Source organism: Ornithorhynchus anatinus, chromosome 2 (genome assembly GCF_004115215.2).
Source record: "Ornithorhynchus anatinus isolate Pmale09 chromosome 2, mOrnAna1.pri.v4, whole genome shotgun sequence".
In the NCBI taxonomy this organism is placed as follows: Eukaryota; Metazoa; Chordata; class Mammalia; order Monotremata; family Ornithorhynchidae; genus Ornithorhynchus; species Ornithorhynchus anatinus.
The window spans coordinates 93609581-93634647 of NC_041729.1; the positions used below are offsets into that span (position 1 = coordinate 93609581).

A 25067-nucleotide genomic window follows, 5' to 3' on the forward strand; every position below is an offset into this window, starting at 1 on the left:
GTGTGTAGAGCACAGAGTATACTAAGTATGCTATACTAAGCACTTGGGAGAATACAACAGTAAACAGATACATTCCCTGCCCACAATGAACTCCTCACCCTTATCTACACTGGAGGTGTTTGGCCAGGACATGATTTTCTAGGGCCTCAAATATATTATTATTAATAATAATAGTAGAATAATGCTTGGCACATAGTAAGCGCTTAACAAATACCAACATTATTATTATTATTTGTTAAACACTTACTATGTGCAAAGCACTGTACTAAGCACTGGCAAACATTCAAGATAATTGAGTTGGACACAGTCCCTGTCCCACATAAGGCTCACAGTCTTAATCCCCATTTTACAGATGATGTAACTGAGGCACAGAGAAGTAAAGTGACTTGTCCAAGTTCACGCAACAGGAAAGTGGGGGAGCCAGTATTAGAACCCAGGTCATTTTGACTCCTAGGCCCATGCTCTAACTACTAGGCCACATAAGCTTGTTGTTGGCAGGGAATGTACCTGCTGTGTTGTTATATTGTATTCTCCCAAGTGCTTAGTACAGTGCTCAGAACACAGTAAGCGCTCCATAAATAAGACTGACTGACTACATTGAAGAGCAGCTAGTGGTGAGAGAAGACATAGCTATATTTCTACTTACATTATCCCTGAGTTTGCATACACTTTTTAACATACATGAGGGTATCAGCCTGTGGCAGGATTCGCCTGAGGAGATTTTTACCTCGACAGACGGAATTATAGTTGATACAGCAATCACCCTTCTCCTGGCAGTCATCAGTACAAGAGCAGTGACTTTTGGGCAGTCTCTTCTCACCACACCGAAATTTACTGCAATTCCACACATACTCTAAAAGATTAAAAAAAAAAAGTTAAGGACCTCAGTAGGATTCCAACCCATTCACTCCTTCCACCATGTCACCCATCCCAAATACTACCCTCTCAAGAATGATCCTCCTCAACTTCACTTAATGGTCTAAACCTTGGTCTTCAAGCACAGCGTACACCTACTGGAGAGATGTGTTGGCTGGCCAGAGACTGGAACAAAGTCTACTGGCCAGGAGATCTCCTTATGAGTTAGCCAAAGATAAGCAGATCAGTTTCAAATAAAAAGAGACTGGTACAGCCCACCAATAGTTCTCCCTAACCCCAGGGGGACACATTCTCTCCTCCCTGACTTTGCCCAGTGTTTGAAGTTTTTAGATAAGCTTATTTGATTGATCTCTGAATGACCTAAACGCTAGCCTTGAGGGAACAAGGATTTGGTTTCCAAATGAATCACAAACATTCCTGGTGGATAGCAGAGAAAATTCATTCTTTAATAAGAACCAAAACAATTTTTTGCAAAAAGATAATGAAAGGGAAAACACACTAGGCAGCCTTTTAAAAAGTAAAGGTTTGCATTTCAGTCTCCCAGGTGTAATGTTAAGTAACACACTTTGACTCAGTTAAATTCTCAGGTAAATATTTTAGGATTTCTTTTTGGTCAAACAAAACAGAGATGGGATCCAGACATATACTATCAAAGCATCAGTCTGTAGGTTTTTTTAAAAAAAATTATAATTACTAAATGTGTATTTACTCCATTATGTACACTCTTTTTCCATTGAAGTTATAAAACAAACCTGGGCAATTATTGGTGTTTTTAATCCAGGGTAAAAAACAAAATCAAATTTAAGTTCACTTTTTTTTTTAAATGATTTTCCAGGCCAATACCACCTTTCAAAAGTAATAATAATAACTGTGGTATTTGTTAGGCACTTACAATATGCCAAGCACTGAACTAAGGCTGGAGTAGTTATGGGGTAATTGGGACCCACATGGGGATCAGAGAATAAGTAGGCGGGAGACCAGGCACTGAATCCCCATTTTGCAGATGACAAAACTGAAGTTCAGAGAAGTGAAGTAACTTGCCCAAGGTCACACAGAGTGTGGCAGTGGCAGAGCCAAATTAGAACCCAGAGCCTCTCACTTCTAGGCCCTTGCTTTTTCCCTAGGCTATGCTGTTCCCAGGAGTCACCTGAGGGATGCTGGCAGGGATGGGGTGATGGTTGTGGCAGCTGGGATTCAGGAGGCTCTGGACACTGCAGTAGCCACTATCTTTTTTTTATGGCATTTGTTAAGGACTTACCCTGTTCCAGGTACCATATTAAGTGCTGGGATAGATAGCAGTAATCATGTTGGATGCCATCCATGTCTCACATGGGGCTCAGATTCTGAATGCCCATTTTATAGATGAGGTAAACTGAGGCTCAGAGACGTGTGGTGACTTGCTCAAAGCCACATAGCAGACAATTGGCAGAGCTGGGATTAGAACCCAGGTCCTTCTGACTCCCAGGCTATCTACTAGGCCACGCTGCTTAACCCTTCATCCTGCCTCTCTGACCCTCTGGCTCAGACATGAAGGCAGTAGAGAAAATAGGAGTGGGGATGGGGGGAGAGAGACAGACAGACAGACAGAAACAGAGAGAGAGAAAGAAGGTTCCCACTCATTTCCTCAATAAAACTCCAGGTTCACATATCCACTCCAAATCACCCCTTCAGGTTTTCTACTTCCATTATCTCTTTCAACATTCTTCTCAACTACTTTCTAGGTTTTACCTGGTTCTATACAGGTTTCTTGATAATCCAAACAGCAGTTTCCAAGTTCAACACAGGCAGCATCACAGCGACAGTTTCCAAACGTCCTCTCGAAACAGCGACCTTTGCAACTTTTGACTGAAATAGCAAGAAAGGCATTCAGTGTCAATTGCTAATCATTATTCATTCATTCGTTCATTCAGTAGTATTTATTGAGCGCTTACTATGTGCAGAGCACTGTACTAAGCTCTTGGAATGAACAAATCGGTAACAGATAGAGATAGTCCCTGCCCTTTGACGGGCTTACAGTCTAATCGGGGGAGACAGACAGACAAGAACAATGGCAATAAATAGAATCAAGATTGCCAGTCAGTCAGTTGTATTTACTGAGTGCTTACAGTGTTCAGAGCACTATACTAAGCTCTCGAGAGAGTACAATATATCAATGTAAGAGACACATTGCCTACTCCCAGAGAACTTCCAGTCTAGAGAAGGAGACAGGCATTATTATAAATAAATAAATCACAGTTACGTTCATAAGTTCTGTGGGGCTGGGAGGGGGGATGAATAAAGGGAGCACGTCAAGGTGATGCAGAAGGGAGTTGAGGAAAATGAAGACGGCTTAGTCAGGGAAGGCATTTTGGAGGAGATGTGCCTTCAGTAACGCTTTGAAGGTCGGGGGAGAGTAATTGTCTGTCAGATATGAGGAGGGAGGGCATTTCAGGACAGAGGCACGGTATGGTAAGAGGTCGGTGGCGTAATAGAAAAGAGTGAGGTACGTTGAAGATGTTAGCATTAGAAGAGTGAAGTATGCAGGCTGGTTGCATTAGGAAAGTAGCAAGGTGAGATAGGAGGGGGTAAGGTGATTAAGTGCTTTAAAGTCAATGATAAGTAGTTTCTATTTGATGTAAAGGTGGATGGGCAACCACTGGAAGCTCTTGAGGAGTGGGAAAACATGGCCTGAACTCTTTGTAGAAAAATGATCCGGGCTGCAGAGTAAAGTGTAGACTGGAGTGGGCCGAGACAAGAGGCTGGGAGGTCAGCAACGAGGCTGATACAGTAATCAAGACGGGATAGGATAGTGATTAGAGTAATGTGGTAGCAATTTGGATGGAAAGGAAAGAGCAAATTTTAATGATGCTGTGAGGGTCAAACCTTCAGGATTTAGTGATGGATTAAATATGTGGGTTGAATGAGAGGGAGGAATCAAAGGTAACGCCAAGGTTACAGGCTTGTGAGACAGGAAGGATGATGGTGCCATCGACAGTGATGGAAAAGTCACGGTGAGGATTTTGATGGGATGATAAGAACTTCTATTTTAGATATATTAAGTTTGAGGTGATGGAAGGACTCCCAAGTAGAGAGGTCTTGAAGGCAGGAGGAAATGCAACACTTCAGAGAGGGAGAGATATCATGGCTGGAGATGTTGATTTGGGTATCACCCTCCCATAGAGATGATAGTTGAAGCCACGTGAGCAAACGAGCTCTCCAAGGGAGTAGGTATAGCTGAATAAGAGAAGGGGACCCAAAACTGAATCTTGAGGGGCCCCCCACAGTTAGGAGGTGGGAGGCAGAGGAGGAGCCTGTGAAAGAGACTGAGAATCAACAGCCAGAGAGAAAGGAGGAGACCCAGGAGAGGATAGTATTGGTGAAGCCTAGGTTGGATAATGTTTCCAGTGAGAAGATGATGGTCAACAGCATTGACGGCAGCTGAGAGATTGAGGAGGATTACAAATCCATTGCCATTGGATTTGGCAAGATGGTGATCATCTGTTACTTATGAGAGGACAGTTTCTGTGGAGTGAAAGGGATGGAAGCCAGATTGGGGGTGGCCAAGGAGAGAACTAGAGAGGAAATTGAGACAGTAGGGGTAGACAACTAGCTCTAACTGCACACCAATATGTCCAAATCAGATTGGGAGCCATAGAGTTCAGGCCTGGGTCTTAAAGAATCTAAACCTGGAGATGATTCTAAGGTAGATGTTTATGGTACCTTAAATAGAATGGAGTTTATCAATAGCATAGTTACAACTGAGTGATCAGTTAATCAATCGTATTTATTGAGCGCTTACTGTGTGAACAACATTTTACTAAGTACTTGGGATAGTACAATACAAAAGAGTTGGTAAACATGTTCCCTGCCCACTACAAGCTTATAGTCTAGAGGAAACTGATGTTGAAAGTCTGACCCCTTTCTTCACAGAGTTTTGCTCCTGTTGGCTCTTTGGCAGAAAGACATTTTACCACTGCATGCATCTAGGTATTTATTCTATGAGGAACACAGATAGAAAGATTGTGGTCCTTCCTCACCTGAGATTGTGCTAACGAATGCTCACTCTAGGATAAAGTCTTGTAGTGTGGGTTTGTTTTAAAACATTCCTCAGCCTTTGGACTTCCCACACAGAATCAGGAGAGGAAACCCAATTTTCCTCTTATGGTGCAGGGCTAGGGAAAAGGGGAAGGTGGAGGGAGAGGGTGGGGATCCTTGTCAACAACCCCTCAGCCAGCCACTGGCTCTGGAGTATTCTGCCCCTCTGCGCCCATAAATTCTGTGCAACCTGTAGAGCATGAGGTCAAAACCAACACCTCTGACATTTCAAACGACCTTGTTATGAACAAGAATTTCCTTCTCCCCCACTCCGTAACACAGTTCCCGAACATGGACCCCAGAGACCGTATAATAGCAAAGTCCCAGAGTTATCTGGGAGAAGTGTTTAGCTTCTGGAGGCCACGAACATAGTTTGAGTTTGCAGAAAGGTCTGGAAAACTTGGCTAAGATCTATACAAAAGTTTCCCTGTAGAGGTGAGGGGGGAAGCTATGCTCCTGATAACTTGGGTTAAGCCAGTCCACATTGAACTGGGTTCCCAAAATTAAAAAAAATAAATAAAATAAAATTACAAAACCTCAGATAGTCTGAGAGAAGCTGTCTGGACCATGCCGGGTGGGAGAGGCTGACTGTCTGAGAGTCTAGTCCCAAATGCTTATTTCACACAGTGTGCCCTTGTTTAGGGCACTGTGGCTGGCTGGTTGCAGCAAAGAATATTTGGTTATTTCCCAGAGGTTTAGACTCACGACAGCAGAACACAATGAATCTTCATCTGTAGGGATCAGAAACATTGACTTTTCTAGTTAGAGAACAAAGCATCAGCTAGTGAGGGTTTAGTAAGATTGAAGAAGGGGGGGTGGGTAAAAAAAAAAGTGTCATGTGTAAATAGTTAATGTATTTGCTTATGGTAAACTCACAATTCTGAGCTAGTCTCCCAAGCACTCAGTACAGTATTCTGAACATGATAAGCACTCAATAAATACCATTAATTGATTACATATTAAAAAAATTCCATGTTTAATCTTATGGTTTCGTTATTCTACCACCATAAATTCAAGGTGAAGAATTCGTGCAAAAGGAATACCCAGAAAAGCTTAAAACAGGTTCTAGTGCTTCACTGTTCAAAAACTAATATTCCAAAATTCAAAAGTAACATTTGTTTGGGGCAAGTTCCAATGAGCAAATAAAATTCATAGGAATATCCTCTAGCAGATCATTTAATCATGCTAAAAGGATGAAGTGGTCTCCCTCAGGAAAAAAGTTTTAGATAACTTTTGCTAATTATTTACCTCATTCTCCAAACATATGGAGCTTGCTGTGCAGAAACATATGGACAAGATTACCGATGGCAAAGCCAATAAGAGCTTGGTGTCGCTGAAGTTCCTCTACTCTAGAAAATGTAATTGTTGGAAGTCACTGAACTTGAGAGTCTTATTCAAACCTTCCTACATGGCTAAAATAAAAGTCTGAGTACCATAAGAGAGAGCACAATGATGTTCATATTAGAATCTCATCAATTAATATGGATAGAGTTCCAATGGGAGCATGTACACTAAATTCTTAATAGGCAGGGAACATGTCTACTAATTCTGCCGTAGTGTACTCTCCAAAATGCTTAGTACAGTGTTCTGCATATAGTAAGGACTTAATAAATACCATTTATTGATTGCCATGTAATTATATTTACCTTCTTTGGAACAACTTGGCTTCAATCCAAATATACACCCAAGGATTGTTGTTAACATGCAGACTGACAGCACCTATTAAAAAGGAGGAATCTATTAATAGTCAATTTACAGCCTTGTTTCCAGGAATACCCTGTGAATACTCACAGCACAAATCTACCCATTAATCCCTTTCCCATATTAAAAAGGTAACTAATTTATAGTATCATTCCTTCAGTAGATAATCTAGAAGCCAACTCAAGTATTGCCCGCAATTTTTTTTTTTTAGATCCTTAATGGAAAAGAACAACTGAATATTGATTTCCTCTTCCCATACCAACCCCCTCCTCCATGCACACATCTTGTCAGTTGAAATAATGACCCCATAGCATTCTTTGCTCAACTTTTATGCAGCAAATATCCCCCAGGCACCCTACCCATTTCAAATTTGGAAAAAAAGAAGAGAGAGAAAACAAGAGGAGAGGGAGATACAAAGAGGGAGAAAAAATAGAGTGCCTCTCCCAAATACTTATACTTGTGGCAAAGAAACAGGTAAACACACACCCTAATATTTATCTAAATCCAAATCAAAACCCAAATCCAATGGCCTCTACTCCATCTTAATCCTCCTCGACCTCTCAGTTGCTTTAGACATGCTGACCACTCCCATCCTCTGGAAACATTATCCAACCTCAGCTGCACTGGCACTGTCCTCTCCTGGTTCTCTTATCTCTCTAGCTGCTCATTCTCAGTTCCCAGGCTCCTCCTCTGCCTCTCACCCTCTAACTATTGGTGTCATGCAAGGTTCAGTTATGGGTCTCCTTCTATTCTCCATCTACATCCACTCTCTTGGAGAATCACTCCAATGGCTTCAACTACCACCATGAAGATGATACCCAAATCTACATCTCCAGCCCTGATCTCTCTCCCTCCCTGCAGTCTCACATTTCCTCCTGCCTTCAAGCTATCTCTGCTTGGATGCCCTCCCGTCACCTCAAACCTAAGATGCCTAAAACAGAACTCCTTATCTTCCCATCCAAACCCTGTGCTCTCCCTGAATTTCCCATTCACTGTAGACAGCACCGCTCTCTCTCATTCAACTAACATATTCAATCCATCACTAAATCCTGCCTGTTTGACCTTCACAACATTGCTAAAATCCGCTCTTTCCTCTCCATCTAAACTCCTCCCATGTCAATCCAATCACTTATCCTATCCCTCCTTGATTACTGTATCAGACTCCTTGCTGACCTCTGAACCTCCTGCCTCTCCCCGCTCCAGTCCATACTTCACTCTGCTGCTCGGATCATTCTTCTACAAAAAGGTTCAGGCCATGCCATGTTTCTCTCTCTTCAAGAACATCCAGTGGTTGCCCATCCACCTCCACATCAAACAGAAACGCCTCACCATTGGCTTTAAAGCTCTGAATCACCTTGACGTCTCCAACCTCACCTCGTTACTCTCTTACTACAACTCAGCCCACTCTCTTTGCTCCTCAACTGCCAACCTTCTCTCTGTACTTCAATCTCATCTATCTCACCTCTCGCCCACATTCTGCCTCTTAACTGAAATGCCCTCTCTCTTCAAATCTGACAGACAATTACTCTCCCCACTTCAAAGCCTTCTTGAAGGCACGTCTCCTCCAAGAGGGCTTCCCTTACTAAGCCCTCCTTACCTTTTCTCCCTCTCCCCTCTGTGCTGCCCTGATTGCTCCCTTCATTCATCCTCCCCTCCCAGCCCCACAACACTTCTATACACATCTGTAATTTATTTATTTATATTTACGCCGGTCTCCCCCTTTTGTGCTGTAAATTTGTTGTGAGCAGGGAATGTGTCTGTTCTATTGTTATAATGTACTCTCCCAAGTGCTTACTCTGTACTCAGTAAGCATTCACAAATGCCACTGACTGACTGATTAAAAGTTACTTCATACAATTAAATCCTATCAGTATTTAGTAAAATGAAGTCTAGTATTACAAAAACAACTGCAGTCTTCATTTCACAAGCATAAAGTTTTCTCATGCTATGAATTTAACAGCTATTTCTCACTTTAAATTTTCTGGGGTCTTCACCATTCTCATACACATTCAGCAAGTTTTACCCCCCAACTGCTGCCCAAGAGTTGCAATGTCCAACACTAGGCAGGAGAATGGGTAACCAATCCCATGTGAGGCTGTACAATCTCACAAGGTTTTTTCTTCAAGTGATATTTGTGGAAAGACCTTGGGAAGATAGAATAAAAGATAGATCTCTTCAAGACTGGTGCTTTAGGGAAAAAAAGGACAAGTAGACAAAAACACACTTTAGAAATCTAGGCTAGGTACTTTCCAAATCCTTTATTAAACAAAAAGGGATTTTTTTGCCACATAAACTTTTTTTAATATTAAACATTGTTATACAGTTATGGCAGAATCTAAGTTCTGAGTATGGAATTCGTAACATATTAAATCCTTGATCGTTCATCCTATTTGCCATTTTAAAATTTAAGGCAATAAGAGCATTTAATTTGTGTTTGAAGATAATCTAAGCTACAGTTTCCCCAAGAGATAGCCATTTCCTCAGTCCAACTGCTGGTCATTTGGGTCTATGGGTTAAAAAAATAATAATTTTTCAAAATCCAAGCCATGATGGGGGCAAAGGGGAGACCTGAAGGGAGGCAGCTGCAAGGCTGGGGCAGCGATGGTGCTGGAGCCGCCAGGACTCTCAGAAAACATCTGGCTTCCGCCAGACTTCTGGGTCAGTGAGCAGAGGTTTGCTTAGACTAGAGGCTTCTTGAGAAGCAGTGTAGCCTAATGGAAAGAGCACAGGCCTGGCAGTTGGAGGACTTGGGTTCTAATTCTAGCTCTGCCACTTGCCTGCTGTGTGACCTTGGGCAAGTCACTCAACTTCTCTGTCTCTTGCTTTCCTCATCTGTAAAATGGGAATTCAATACCTGTACTTCTCATTTAGACTATGAGGCGGATGCAGAGACTGTATCTAACTATCTTATTATTACCCCAGTGCGTAATACAGTGCTGGGCACAGAGTAAGCCCATAATAAATGCCACAATTATCATTAGGACAAAACTACTACTTGTTCCAGCTAAGCTGAGTATTTTCATTCTATTGTGCCAAATTACAGTAGGAGCATGGATACCGAATCTCAGATAGGATTAGCTTCATTAAAGCATGAAGATTCCATGCAAATTTTTCAGCCTGCCCATCGGTCTGTGCCTTGCCTGTGTTCTCATAAATGGTGAGCTGAACCTCCACCTGCTCGTTGTGGGTTGGGAATGTGCCTGTATGTTGTTATTCTATACTCTCCCAAATGCTCAGTACGGTCCTCTGCACATCTTAAGCTCTCAATAAATACAACTGAATGAACCTTATTACTGTTCCATTTGTGGATCAGGGAGATAGAACCCAGTGTCTTCTGATCATGCTATGTGTGACAATGGGGTCTAGGGAATGCCAGTATCGAGATTGCAAAGTATTTGTCAAAGACACTTGATACTTTTAGCAGTCAAATCAGCAGAGCAGATGATGCTATCACAGGAGGCTCCCCTTTCCCTAATGCATAAGGTTCAAAAGAGATGCTTACTGAATCTTCATTTGCTCCTTAGTTACCACAAATGCATGAAAACTTTTTAGAGAGGTGTTGTTCATGTTTTCCAATCACAAAAATTGGTTGTGAGAATTAAGCGATAGAAATTTTGCTGAAACGTTAAAATGAAACCATTCGGATTAACAGCATGCTATAAGGAAACCGCAAAAATACGTGGTGCACCTTTCTCCCACAATTAAAATTGATAATGAAGTCACTGTTAATATTACTCGTCTAGTTGCTTTAACTGGTTCTAGAGCGAGTGGATAAGGACTATTAACTCTGATGGGCCACTTCCAGGCTTTTGCTTGGAAACAAAGTTCAAGATAAACAAAATTTGATGTCTTTGTTCTACAGAGAATAAGGCTTACTCGGCTGTGATGTGATGCTCCATTCTTTCCCCAGCATCATCACTGCCAAATCTTCTCCAAACACATCTCCTCAAATTCACAACCAGTTTGAGAGTCTATAGCTCAGCATTAGCACTATAAATAAAACTTGTGCTGCTTAATACCAGATACCTAATCCTGGTTCCTCACTCCCAGCAAGCAGACAGACTGGACTAGTTGTCTGAGATTCAGGGTGTAGGAGGAAGGTCTACCAGGTGATAAAAATAGGGAATGCAGTACCACAAGAATTTGTGGATGCCACAAAGGACTTGGATAAATTTGTAGATGAGAGATTTAGTCCCAGTTTGGAACTCCCTCCTTCCCCAAATAAGATCATGCTGAAAACTGCCATTTCTGAGTCAGACCTATGTCTCTGGAGCATTTTGTTACCACAGTTAGAAACCAGTCTCATTCCTGTCCTCCTGGATACAATTGATTGATTGATATGACAGACCACAGCCCTCCTGTATTCCCACTTCTTCCAACAATCCTTGCCTATTTAATTCCCATAATCTGAAGTTCAGTAAATCCCATTCCTCACCCCTAATGCATTTGTACTTCCATCTCTCCCTGTCTAAATATATATGTAGGTTTATTTAATGGTATATTTGATTATTTCAATTACTAAATATGGGGAAGTAGTCTGACCTAGTGCAAAGAGCCCAGGCCTAGGAGTCAGAGGACCTGGGTTAATAATAATAATGATAATAATAATAATGGTATTTGTTAAGTACTTACTGTGTGCCAAGCACTGTACTAAGTGCTGTGGTAGATACAAGCAAGTTGGGTTGGACATAGTCCCTACCTCTCATGGGGCCCGCAGTTCTTAATCTCCCTTTTACAGATAAGGTAATTGAGGCTCAGAGAAGTTAAGCGACTTGCCCAAGGCCACACAGCAGACAGGTGGTGGAGCAGGGATTAGAATTCAGGTCCGTCTGACTCCTAGGTCTGTGTTCTATCCACTAGGCCAAGCTACCTTCTCTGCTACATTGTTTGTGTGCCACTGGAGAGAGGGGGCAGAGTCTCCTGCATCAACAACATTATATGATCTATCCCCCATCAGACTTTTCTCGAAGCATTGCACTTCAGTGACTAAAGAGTAGGATGGCTTGAACTTTAGAGAAGCAGCGTGGCTCAGTGGAAAGAGCAAGGGCTTTGGAGTCAGGGCTCATGAGTTCGAATCCCAGCTCTGCCACTTGTCGGCTGTGTGACTGTGGGCAAGTTAAGTGGTCACTTAACTTCTCTGTGCCTCAGTTCCCTCATCTGTAAAATGGGGATTAAGACTGTGAGCCCCACGTGGGACAACCTGATTCCCCTATGTCTACCCCAGCGCTTAGAACAGTGCTCGGCACATAGTAAGCACTTAACAAATACCAACAAATACCAACATTTCCTGAAAATGTGTTGCATCATGCTTCTTGTTGAAACAACTCTGCCTTAAGGAAAAACAAAGCAAAACAAATGAAAAAAGCACACTTTATTACTTGCCAACTCTTAAGTCAGAGTTGGATGAGGAAGGAAAAATAGGTAGAAGGAGATTGTGCATGATTTGTTGGGGTGATTTTTCCTTACATAACTTTTTTCTAATGTCAACAGGCCTTACATTTGATCAAAAAGGTGTGCCCTGCAGCTAATGAAAACAGCTAAGACATCTTCATGGGGAAATTAAGGATGCAAAAATTGAGAAACAAGTTCTACTGTTTAATAAGAAAGACTTCATGGTAATACCACAAGTCTAGAACTAAAAAGACTGAAAAGGTAGACTTTGATAATGAAGAGTTAGCTTTTATTTGACTGTAAGCAAGTTGAGTCCTCTCGGGATTGCACCTGGAGAGTTTCCAGTACTCTACCAGTCTCAGCTAAGGGAGGGAGAATCAAGCAGAGACATACCCATTCCATTCCTAGCGTGGGCAGTGGCTAGCGAGTGGCAGGCAATCTGCTAAAAGTCAAAACTCACCTGTGCTGGGCAGCAGCAGCAATGGGAGAGTCAAGGGTGGAGACTCAAGTTTACTGGGCAGAAGAAGGCAGTGATAACTCACTTCTGTATATTTCCCAAGAACACTCTAGGGATACACTACAGGAACGACTGAAGATGGAAGTGGGGCGTTCTGGGAGAGATGCGTCCAGGAGCCACTATGGGTGGGAAATCACTCGACAGCATAAGATGAGACAAGCAAGTTGAGGGCAGGGATTTTGCCTCCTATCTTTATGGACTTAGTTCAATAACTGCTCACAGTAGACACTTAATGAATTCTAGTGATTACTTGAAGATATATACCCAAGGTATATCAATTCCTTTTGCAAATAAATCTACATTCTTGAGCCCCTTAGGCCATATAGATCTTGTACATACTCTCTAGATTCAGTTTTCTAGAAGCACTCAATGCTGCTGTTCCTCTAATACAACTGTAGAGCCTACAGTTTGCCTTCTTGTACATACACCAGCAACATTATAAATCTGGAAAGGATCTTAAGTTTATTACATCTATCCCCCTGCCCAAACGCTTGACTGTCCCCAATCCATTTCCTCCTCTCCCACTTCCTTATGTCACCCTTGCACCCTTTATTTACTCTGATCTCAGACCCACAGCACTTATGTACATTTCCATAATTCATTTATATTAATATCTGTCTCCACTTCTAGACTGTAAGCTACCTGTGGGCAGGGAATGGGTCTACCAACTCTCCCAAGCACTTATTATAGTGCTCTGCACAGAGTAATAATAATGTTGGTATTTGTTAAGCGCTTACTATGTGCAGAGCACTGTTCTAAGCGCTGGGGTAGACACAGGGGAATCAGGTTGTCCCACGTGGGGCTCACAGTCTTCATCCCCATTTTACAGATGAGGTAACTGAGGCACAGAGAAGTTAAGTGACTTGCCCACAGTCACACAGCTGACAAGTGACAGAGCTGGGATTCGAACTAATGAGCCCTGACTCCAAAGCCCGTGCTCTTTCCACTGAGCCACGCTGAGTAAGTGCTCAATAAGTACAATTGATGGATTTGATCCTCCAGAAAGGCAGCTTTCTTTAAAGCTTCTAATTGTTAATGTTGCAAATATGCCAGCTTGCTTTGTGTCTTGCTTTCTTGACAGCAAGAATGGTTAAAAAAAGGAAATAAAACTGAACTGATGATCATTTGGATTCATGGACACTGATGTTCAGATAAAAAATGAGCAGTAAACGTTCACATTTGACTTTTAAAATGCTGCACCTTTTTGTATAACCCAGAAATCTTCAACTAACACCACCTCTTTATGGAGCAAGCCATAATTCTGTCACAGAACAGCTGGATATTTTCCCTCCTCTCAAAAGCACATGTTCTAATCATGTCAGTATGTTCATTTACACTGAGAACAAAAGCAAAAAGCAGAGACAAAAAAAAAAGGAAACGCAACAAACTTGCTTTATGAAAACCCACAAAAATGTAGCTTGTGTGTCAAACTCTTACAGCCTAAGTTTCACAGCAATTACAGTATAAAACCCAACCTAGTTATCAGTGGTTCAGGAGAGAAAGAGAGAGAGACCATTTGTGTGTGTGTGTGTGGTGGGGTAGGGGCAGTGGGGGGAGAGTCACCTCTTGTTATGGATGGAAGGATCGGGTTTTGTCCAAGAAATTTCTTTTAAAGTGAGACTTAAAACAGCAACACATGTTCTTTTGGTGGATGGTCAGGAAAGACAAAGAGAGTTCCTGGGATATAAGATTGCACTGGAGAAACTGGGGCTATGGAGGACAACTATGAGAATGACTTTGAAGCAGAACAGGCAAAACAAAGCAAAAGGAAAAAGAACCAGTCTTGGGAAAAATTAGAGCATAGGTAGACTTTCTGTGGCTGTGTAAACTGTACCCAGGCCAAATAGCGGATCCACCTCATAGGTGGTAATGACATACTGGAGAAGTCTTAGAGGAAGAAAATTCTGACAGATTAGTTTACTCAACTGGAACAGTGGAACTGGATTTGCTAGGTTTGAAAATTACTCTTCTCTAGAGGAAATATGCTAGATTAAAAAAAAAAAAAAACTTGAAGAGTAACTCAAAAAGTGACAAGACCTCAGGAAGAAATTAAGACCATTGCCTGGAACTGGATAGTTTTCTCCAGTACCATAAAGGCACTAGAACTTTAATTTACAGCCTCAGACACTGGATGTCCTGAAAGATCAACAAACATACCTGGCATGGCAACAGAAGTAGTCAAATTAATGCAAGCCATCTTTGCCACCAAGAAGGCGGTACTCTTCTACACCTTCCTGGACTGGTGATTCCCAATCCAGCTGTGAACACAAGCAGACTTCCAGGTCCTGTATTACAAGAAGTCCACAGTCCAGGGGGTAATATGCACCAATCCCTCTGCTATAAAAGATCCCTTACAAAATAACCCTCTTATCTAATAAGGTAGGTCTATACCTGCTTGATATTTAATTGTGTCCCACCTAATGCTACCCTACTCCCCTTGCAAGGGACAACAGTAAGCCAAAGAAAAAAGCCACCAGAAAATGTTCCTTCACACAGAAGGTGTTAGACTTATTGAATTTGTTCCCACTGCAAGTCTTGCAGCCTTAAGATATCTGTAAATTCAGAAATTATTGGAAGAGATGTCCTTAATAGGTGATTAGAGAGAAAACTAGAGGTGACCTTCACCACTGGGGTGGATGATCCAGTGGTTGGGCCCCATGTGGTGTCACTGAGAAGCAGAATGGTTTAGTGGCCAGAGCACAGGCTTAGGAGTCAGAGGTCACGGGTTCTAATCCCGGCTCTGCCCCTAGTCAGCTATGTGACTTTGGGCAAGTCTTTAACTTCTCGGTGCCTCAGTTGCCTCACCTGTAAAATGGGGATTAAGACTGTGAGCCCCACGTGGTAGAACCTGATTACCCTGCATCTCCCCCAGTGCTTAGAACAGTGCTTGGCACATAGTAAGCACTTAACAAATACCAACATTATGACTATTAGTAGTACCGTAATTATTATTATTAGTGCTATTAGAAAGGAAGGAACAGAGGTGGATAACTCCAACTTTCTCAGATTTAAAAACTGCATACCAAGAAGACTGCTCTAGTGAAAGGTAAGAGAGGTGATGCTGGAACAACAGAGATACATACTGAATGGGAGAATAAGGCCTAAAACCTGAGAGGCCTCTTTGGTTTTCCCTCAACTGTCTAAGCCACCAAATGGAGCCAATGAGCAGCCTGAATGTGCAGCAAAGTGGGAGCATATTTCGCTACAGCTGAACTAAGCCCAGGTGCAGTCTGGCTTTACTCCAAGTGATGAGCAGCAAGGGGCCTCACAGGGACCCAGGGTCCAGGTCCGAGGCTTAGTCCACGACTGATGTGGTCACTGGTGGAATGGAGACAGCAGAGTTGTGGCTGCCACTTTTGGAGTGGGAGGGAGCTGCCATAGTTAATCTAGTGGGAATAAAAGAGAGTGGCACTAGCCACTGATACAGAATTGAGTAAGCCCAAGACACTAAGATTACAGTGTCCCATCTTTCCCCAAAGTGAGAAGGTGTCATCCCTCCGTTTTAAATGCTTGGGAACAAAGCCTAAATTATGTGTGGCCAATCATTTAACAATGACTAATTACTTAACTGTAGGCACATTAAAAACCCTAGAAACACACATAATTCATGTCACGTATGGTGGTCTGTTTCTCAAAAGTCCCACAATAAACTGCTCTCACAATGGCATCATTAACAGGATTCATGTGTTATTCTAATGTGGAGAAGCCAAAAGACTCTCATGAGTAAAGGAAACCATACACTAAACTTATTAAAAAGAATTACAGAGAAACAATGTTAGTCCATGATTTTATTTCACTGGCAATTACATTGAGGGTTTTAATTTTGCTATTGCAGTTGAGTTTAGGACCAAGAAATTGCCAAGATGGCATCTTGGAGAATCAGCTAAGGGGTTCTTTTATAATTAGTTTTCAGTTAAAGCACTCTACCAACCAATAGCATCTCTGGTTCAACCAGTTTAACGTTTAACCGGTGCCTGGGCCAAGGTCCAGAGTCTGCTACCGGACTTAACTGTAAAGAAGCCAAGAAGAGGTAGATACTCTGCCCTGCTTACTTCTTTTTTCCCACCCAAATGCCAGGCAATATATTTTTAGAAGAGAAAATCAGGTAAAATCAAGTGTTTCCTCTCTCTCTCTTTCTCTCTCTCTCTCTCTCTCTCTCTCTCTCTCTCTCTCTCACACACACACACACACACACAAAAGCATGTTATTCTTAACAATACCAGAAATAACCAAATACATAGAAATTCAGCCAGTCACACATCTTGTAAGAAATGATGTCCAATTGGGCACTCATTGTCTAAACCCCAGTCCCGAGTCTGCACTTTATTTGGTTTGTGAAGTCAGCTGGGTAACAAAAGTCCATTCTTGGAAAAGGTTACCCTATATTTGTAGCTTTTTCCAAAGTTCTTAGTAACTGTCTTCAAATTTCAACATTTAGTCTTTTGAGAATTCATTTTAACCCTTCAACTAGTCATCATACTTCCATGGACAAGATAGATAATCTGAAGAGTTCTTTTTCACTTACCACCCGGATTTCTAAGGTTAAAGAAATTGCTCTTTTTTCATTGCTTTCCAAGACAACTTGAAGTTTCTCCAAATGAAAGAAATCTCACTATGCAAGCCTTCCTGTGTTATACAGAAACTTCTCCAGAGTGCTATTTTAACCAAGATCTAAAAATTACCTCATCACAGAATAGCAGCACAGCAACTTTGTTAAGAGGGGCCAGAGTCACACAACTTTGTTTGCAGGTGGCTAACTTTGTAATTCAGCGTTAGCTCTTGGGCTGCAAGTGAATGGGCAACTAAGGAAAGTTTTCTATAATGATCAGCATGAGTGAGCAGAGGATAGGGAATTAGGAGCATTTAGAAATGTTCACTTTGGAGCAAGAGGTCTTCAAAATAGATAATCTCACTTTAGGGTAAAATTGGAGGCTTTCTATGTAACGGATCCCACAGTCAGGAATTCAAGTTTAATTCAGGAGTAAAACTGACAAAGAGGCCAGAGATCACAATTCACTATAAACACAGTTTAAATTTTTTGCTGCTGTGCATGCCTGAATAGAAGATCTTTTGCATACATGCAACCCGTGATCTAAATGTGACCTCATATTTGATGAAAACTCTTCCTCCCCCCCTCCTTCCCCCCACTGTGCCCTTACCCTCAAAAAAAAACTTTCAAACATTTTGCACCAATTCTTCCCAGCATCTGAAGCTATAGGGCCTTGGACATTACATCACACCCACAAATAGGTAAGAGAAAAAGTGGCTGAACTATATAATTTAGTGAAGAAGATAAGATAGATTTTAAGGAAACAACAAGCCATTATTTTGTTAGATGTTTGCTAACATTTCAACAAGGACATCTACCAGAATGTATTATGGACCAGAATGTATTATGGATCCATCCTTGGTATTCCCTTAAGGCCCGCATGCACCCTCAAAATTAGCTTTCAGGTAGTTAGCACGATTCATCGGTTGCCCTTGTATGACCCGGGCTCACTGAAGAGCACAGGAAAAGCAGACTAGCGGTTTGGGAAAGTGTCTCCATTATCTGTGAAAATCTCGCTTTGAACCCACTGGTGCCCAGCTGTTGAGAACCTTCTGAACAAAAGCCCACAGAGGCGGCAGCTGTGTTTTTCTAGAGACCTCCATCCGTCCCCCTCAAATCTTCTAAAGCAGTGCCTTTGCTTTGAAGTCAGGGACACTTCAAATCGGTCCTCCACCTCCATCCTCCAGCTAGGAGGCCGTTCCGACAACTAGCTCCCTCCAAATGTTCAAAGAAGCAGTGGCCTTGCCTGACAGATTCCCCCTTCCCTAGTAAATTTTGCATACTCGCGTGGCAGAACAAAGGGCCCTTTGCATCTCTGCCGTTGTCCCTGCCATGTGGGAGGGCATGCTGACAGCCCCTCTAGACCATGATCTCGGTTTGGGAAGAGATTTTCTCTCTATATCGCTGTATGGAACTCTCATTCATTCATTCAATCCTATTTATGGGTCATTCATTCAATCCTATTTATGGGTTGTTTACTGTGTGCAGAGCACTGTACTAAGCGCTTGGAAAGTACAATTCAACAACAAAGAGAGACAATCCTTGCCCCAGACAGACATCAAAACAGGGAAGCAGGCATCTGTAGCATCACTATGAATAACGGATAGAATTATAGCACCCGATCCAGTGCTCTGCACACAGTAAGCGCTCAGTCAAAACAACTGAATGACCGAATGGATCCTGGAAGAAGCAGTAGCCTTGCTTGACAGATCCCACTTACCCGGTCACCTCTGCCCACTGACGTTGGCAGAGCAGAGGGCCCTTTGCTTCTCTGCCATTATTCTTGCCGTGACCCCCCCCAAACCACCTCTAAGCTCCCCTTGACCCCAGGCTGGCCCCGAGACCACCGATGATGGTGCAGAAGTGGGGAGAAGACAAGAAACAGTTTCAGTGAGTCTTCTGCCTCCCCACGGACTGGATTCTTGTTTTGTTTTGCTGTCTGTCTCCCCCCTTCTAGACTGTGAGCCCATTGGTGAGTAGGGATTGTCTCTCTGTTGCCGAATTGTACTTTCCAAGGGTGGATTAGTCTCTCTTTATTGCTGTATTGGACTTTCCATCGATTCATTCATTCAATCATATTTAATGAGCGCTTACTGTGTGCACTGCACTTTACTAAGCTCTTGGGAAGTACAATTTGGCAATAGGTAGCGACAACCCATACTCAATGGCGGGCTCACAGTCTAGAAGGGGGAGATAGGCAATGAAACAAAACAAGTAGGCAGGTATCACTACCATCAAAATAAATAAATATTCATTCATTCAATCAATTGTATTTATTGAGCTCTTACTATGTGCAGAGTACTGGACTACGTGCTTCGAATGTACAATTGGGCAACAGATGGACAATCTCTGCCCAACAACAGGTTCACAATAATAGATATATACACATCATTAATTAAAAAAAACAGAATAATAAATATGTACCAATATACACAAGTGCTGTGGGGAGGGGAAGGGGGTAGAGCAGAGGGAGGGAGTAGGGGGAATGGGGAGGAGGAGCAGAAGGAAAGGGGGCTCAGTCTGGGAAGGCCTCCTGGAGGAGGTGAGCCCTCATTATTCATTCATTCAATTGTATTTATTGAGCGCTTACTATGTGCAGAACACTGGACTAAGCGCTTGGAATGTACAACTGGGCAACAGATACAGACATTCCCTGCCCAACAATCGGCTCACAGTCTAAAAGGGGGGGGGGGGACAGAAAACAAGTAGACAGGTATCACTTCCATCAAAATAAAGAAATAGAATCATAGATATATACACATCATTAATAAAATAGAATAATATATAGGTACCAATATGCAGCAGTGCCGTGGGGAGGGGAAGGGGATAGAGCAGAGGGAGGGCGATGGGGAGGGGATCATTAATAAAATAGAGTAATAAATAGGTACCAATAGACACCAGTGCTGTGGGGAAAGGGAATAGGATAGACAGAGGGAGGGCGATGGGGAGGGGATCATTAATAAAATAAATAGAGCAATAAATAGGTACCAATAGGCAGAAGCTGTGGGGAGGGGAAGAGGGGAGAGCAGAGGGAGGAGGATGGGGAGGGGATCGTCAAAGGGCAGGGACTGTCTCTGTTACCGATTTGAACATTCCAAGCGCTTAGTACAGTGCTCTGCACATAGTAAGCGCTCAATCAATACTATTGAATGAATGAATTAATAAAACAGAGTAATAAATACGCAGCAATAGTCACAAGCGTTGTGGGGAAGGGAAGAGGATAGAACAGAGGGAGGCGATGGGGAGGGGATCATTAATAAAATAGAGCAATAAATAAGTACCAATAGGCAGAAGTGCTGTGGGGAGGGGAAGGGGGTAGAGCAGAGGGCGGGCGATGGGGAGGGGATCATTACTAAAATAAATAGAGCAATAAAGATGTACCGATAGATGATACAAGTGCTGTGGGGAAGGGAAGAGGGTAGAACAGAGGGAGGGAGATGGGGAGGAGATCATGAATAAAATAAATAGGTCCAACAGACGACACAAGTGCTGTGGGGAGGGGAAGGGGGTAGAACGGAGGGAGGGCGATGGAGAAGGGATCGTCACTCAAATAAATAGAGTAATAAATAGGTACGAATAGACGGATACGAGTGCTGTGGGGAGGGGAAAGGGGTAGAGCAGAGGGAGGGAGGGAGCAGGGGGAATGTATAGACTCAACTGTATATATTTATTACCCTATTTATTTTGTTAATGAAATGTACATCGCCTCGATTCTATTGAGTTGCCATTGTTTTTACGAGATGTTCTTCCCCTCGACTCTATTTATTGCCATTGCTCTCGTCTGTCCGTCTCCCCCGATTAGACCGTAAGCCCGTCAAACGGCAGGGACCGTCTCTCTCTGTCGCCGATTTGTTCATCCCAAGCGCTTAGTCCAGTGTTCCGCCCCTAGTCAGCGCTCAGTAAATACTACTGAATGAATGAATGAATGAATCTGAAGCCATTTGAGCAAATGAACCCGCTGAGAAAAGCGAATGTAGAATGAGAGGTTACCTCACCTGCAAAATGGGGATTAAGACTGTGAACCCCATGTGGGACAGGAATCGCATCCCACCTGATAACCTTGTGCTTAGTCCAGTGCTCTGCACCTAGTCAGCGCTCAATAAATAAATAGCGTGGCGCAGTGGAAAGAGCACGGGCTTTGGAGTCAGGGCTCATGAGTTCGAATCCCAGCTCTGCCACTTGTCAGCTGTGTGACTGTGGGCAAGTTCTGTGCCTCAGCTCCCTCATCTGTAAAATGGGGATGAAGACTGTGAGCCCCACGTGGGACAACCTGATTCCCCTGTGTCTACCCCAGCGCTTAGAACAGTGCTCTGCACATAGTAAGCGCTTAACAAATACCAACATTAATACTAATGGATGGATGGATGGATGGATGGATGGATGGATGGATGGATGGATGGATGGATGGAGTCAGGGCTCATGAGTTCGAATCCCAGCTCTGCCACTTGTCAGCTGTGTGACTGTGGGCAAGTCACTTAACTTCTCTGTGCCTCAGTTCCCTCATCTGTAAAATGGGGATGAAGACTGTGAGCCCCACGTGGGACAACCTGATTCCCCTGTGTCTACCCCAGCGCTTAGAACAGTGCTCTGCACATAGTAAGCGCTTAACAAATACCAACATTAATACGGATGGATGGATGGATGGATGGATGGATGGATGGATGGATGGATGGATGAATGAATGAATGAATGAATGAATGAATGGGGAGGAGGAGCAGAGGGAAAAGGGGGAGCTCAGTCTGGGGAGGTCTCCTGGAGGAGGGTTTCCAGTGCCCTGCACTAGGATTCGGATGAATCGGTCCCCCGCCCTTCCCTCCCCGCGTGGTGTGGGGTCTGGGGGCGAGGGGGCTCACCAGGGAGAGGACTTTGTAGGTGTTGGGGTCCTTGGCTTTGGGCGCGGGGGTGGTCTTGTCGGGGGCGGGGTCGTCGGCCAGCTCCAGGGGGGTCAGCATGGGCGCGGCGGCCTGCGGCTCTCCGGCCGGCTCGGCTGCGGGGAGCCGGTCCATGGCAGCCCCGCCGCTCCCGGCCCGCACCCTCTCCGGACACCGCACTTATAGGGGGCCAGACGCCCCCCGAGACACCGCCCCCGGGCCCGCCCCCGACCCCAGGCACACCCACCGCCCTCTTCTCCTCTTCCCCAATGAGGGACCTCGCTGATTTGGAGGCAGGGACCTGGGCGGGCTTCTCTCTGGGGCTGCTCACTCCTACTCCCTTGCGATGGCATTTCTGGAGGGCTTACTCTCTGCGGAGCGCTGGACTGTTCGGGGACAGTTCGGCCACAGAGAGGGATCGTCCCTGCCCTGAACCGGGGAGACAGACAGGAAAAGAGAGCAAAACAAAAACAAGACTGCATGGTCAAGATAAATTCCATTGCATTTCTTGAGAGATTACTGTGGGCACTGCACAGGATTGAGCTCCTGGAAGGGACAGTTCGGCCACAGAGAGGGATCATCCCTGCCCTGAACCGGGGAGACAGACAGGAAAAGAGAGCAAAACAAAAACAAGACTGCATGGTCAAGATAAATTCCATTGCATCCTGAACCGGGGAGACAGACAGGAAAAGAGAGCAAAACAAAAACAAGACTGCATGGTCAAGATAAATTCCATTGCATTTCTTGAGAGCTTACTGTGGGCAGAGCACAGGATTGAGCTCCTGGAAGGAACAGTTCGGCCACAGAGAGGGATCATCCCTGCCCTGAACCGGGGAGACAGACAGGAAAAGAGAGCAAAACAAAAACAAGACTGCATGGTCAAGATAAATTCGATTGCATTTCTTGAGAGCTTACTGTCGGCAGAGCACAGGATTGAGCGCCTGGAAGGGACAATTTGGACACAGAGAGGGACCATCCCTGCCCTAAACGGAGGGAGACAGACAGGAAAAGAGAGCAAAACAAAAACAAGACTGCATGGTCAAGATAAATTCAACTGTATTTACTGAGTGCTTACTGTGTGCACAGCACTGGACTGAGCGCCTGGAAGGGACAATTCGGCCACAGAGGGGGACCATCCCTGCCCAGTGACGGGGGAGACAGACAGGAAAAGTGAGCAAAACAAAAACAAGACTGCATGGTCAAGATAAATTCAATAGCATTTCTTGAGAGCTTACTGTGGCAGAGCACAGGATTGAGCGCCTGGAAGGGATAATTTGGCCGCAGAGAGGGACCATCCCTGCCCAGTGACCGGGGGCAGACAGACAGGAAAAGAGAACAAACCAAAAACAAGACTGCATCATCAAGATAAATTCAATTGTATTTACTGAGTGCTTACTGTGTGCACAGCACTGGACTGAGTGCCTGGAAGGGACAGTTTGGCCACAGAGAGGGACCAGCCCTGCCCTAAATGGGGAGAGACAGACAGGAAAAGAGAGCAAAACAGAAACAAGACTGCATGGTCAAGATAAATTCAATAGCATTTCTTGAGCGCTTACTCTGTGCGGAGCAGTGGACTGAGCGCCTGGAAGGCCACAGAGAGGGACCATCCCTACCCTAAACAGGGGGAGACAGGGAAAGAGAGCAAAACAAAAACAACAGTGCATGGTCAAGATAAATTCAATTGCATTTCTTGAGAGCTTACTCTGTGCGGAGCAGTGGACTGAGCGCCTGGAAGGGACAATTCGGCCACAGAGAGGGACCATCCCTGCCCAACGATGGGCTCACAGTCCAAACGGAGAGACGGATAGGAAAAGAGAGCAAAACAAAAACAAGACTGTATCGTCAGAATAAATTCAATAGTATTTATTGAGCGCTTACTGTGTGCACAGCACTGGACTGAGCGCCTGGAAGGGACAATTCGGCCACAGAGAGGGACCATCCCTGCCCAGTGAAGGGCTCGCAGTCTAAACAGAAGCAACGTGGCTCAGTGGAAAAAGCCCGGGCTTGGGAGTCAGAGGTCATGGGTTCAAATCCCGACTCAGCCGCTTGTCAGCTGTGTGGCTTTGGGCAAATAACTTAACTTCTCTGTGCCTCACCTCATCTGTAAAATGGGGATGAAGACTGTGAGCCCTATGTGGGACAACCTGATCACCCTGTATCCTCTCCAGCGCTTCGAACAGAACTTTGCACATAGTAAGCGCTGAACAAATGCCATCATTTATTTATTTTAAACGGGGGAGACGGACGGCAAAGCCAAAGAGAACGAAACAAAACAAGACAACATCATCAAGATAAAGTAAATAGTACTTATTGAGCGCTTACTATGTGCAGAGCACCGAGCACTGGATGGAGCGCTTGGAAGGGACAATTCGGCCACAGAGAGGGACCATCCCTGCCCAACGATGGGCCCACAGGCTAAATGGGGGAGAAGGACAGCAGAGCAAAAGAGAACAAAACAAAACAAGACAACATCTTTACGATAAATAGAATCAAGGAGATGTACACCTCATTAACAAAATAAATAGGGTAATAAATCATATATACAAATGAGCACAATGCTGAGGGGAGGGGAAGGGGGAGGAGAGGGGAGGGGGAGCAGAGGGAAAGGGGGAGCTTAGTCTGGGAAGGCCTTTCGGAGGAGGTGAGCTCTGTGTGTCTGTGTGTCTGTATGTATGTTTGTGGTCTAGGCCTCTGCAACTCCACCCCCGCTGCTTGCACAGCTCCGTGAGAGTCTGTGTGTGTTTGTGTCTGTGCGTTTGTGTGTCTGCATGTGTGCCTGTCTGTGTGTCTATGCGTTTATGTGTATGCACGTGTGTCTGTCTGTGTGTCTGTGAGTTTGTGTGTATGCATGTGTGTCTGTGTGTCTGTGCGTTGGTTTGTATGCATGTGTGTCTGTGCGTTTGGGTGTATGCATGTGTGTCTGTCTGTGTGTCTGTGCGTCTGTATCTCTGCGTGTGTGTAAGGGTGTGTGTGTGTGTGTTTATGTGTGGGTCTGGATGTCTTGAACTCCATCCCCACGGCTTGCACAGCTCCGTGAGAGTCTCTGTGGGTGTGTCTGGGTGTGTTTGTGTCTGTGCGTTTGTGTGTA

The 25067-nt window shown here is 44.1% G+C and overlaps 1 protein-coding gene and 1 non-coding gene across 3 annotated transcripts in view; one reads left to right on the plus strand and one right to left on the minus strand.

The window, feature by feature from the left end:
- The window catches only part of ENPP1 (ectonucleotide pyrophosphatase/phosphodiesterase 1), a 75860-nt gene extending 53729 nt beyond the window's left edge, over nucleotides 1–22131 (minus strand). For both annotated transcript variants that reach the window (XM_029053118.2, XM_029053111.2), the window contains exons 1-4: nucleotides 21962–22131; nucleotides 6597–6669; nucleotides 2605–2721; nucleotides 728–853 (exon numbers count right to left, since the gene is read on the minus strand). In XM_029053118.2, coding sequence (XP_028908951.1) covers nucleotides 728–853; nucleotides 2605–2721; nucleotides 6597–6669; nucleotides 21962–22114 — 469 coding nt within the window. In that variant the 5' untranslated portion in view covers nucleotides 22115–22131. The remainder of the gene's footprint in view (nucleotides 1–727; nucleotides 854–2604; nucleotides 2722–6596; nucleotides 6670–21961) is intronic.
- LOC114809652 lies at nucleotides 12355–12492 on the plus strand. Its single transcript, XR_003757428.1, has one exon. It is a non-coding gene; the product is annotated as a small nucleolar RNA SNORA7 (small nucleolar RNA).
- Nucleotides 22132–25067: the final 2936 nt, after the last annotated feature.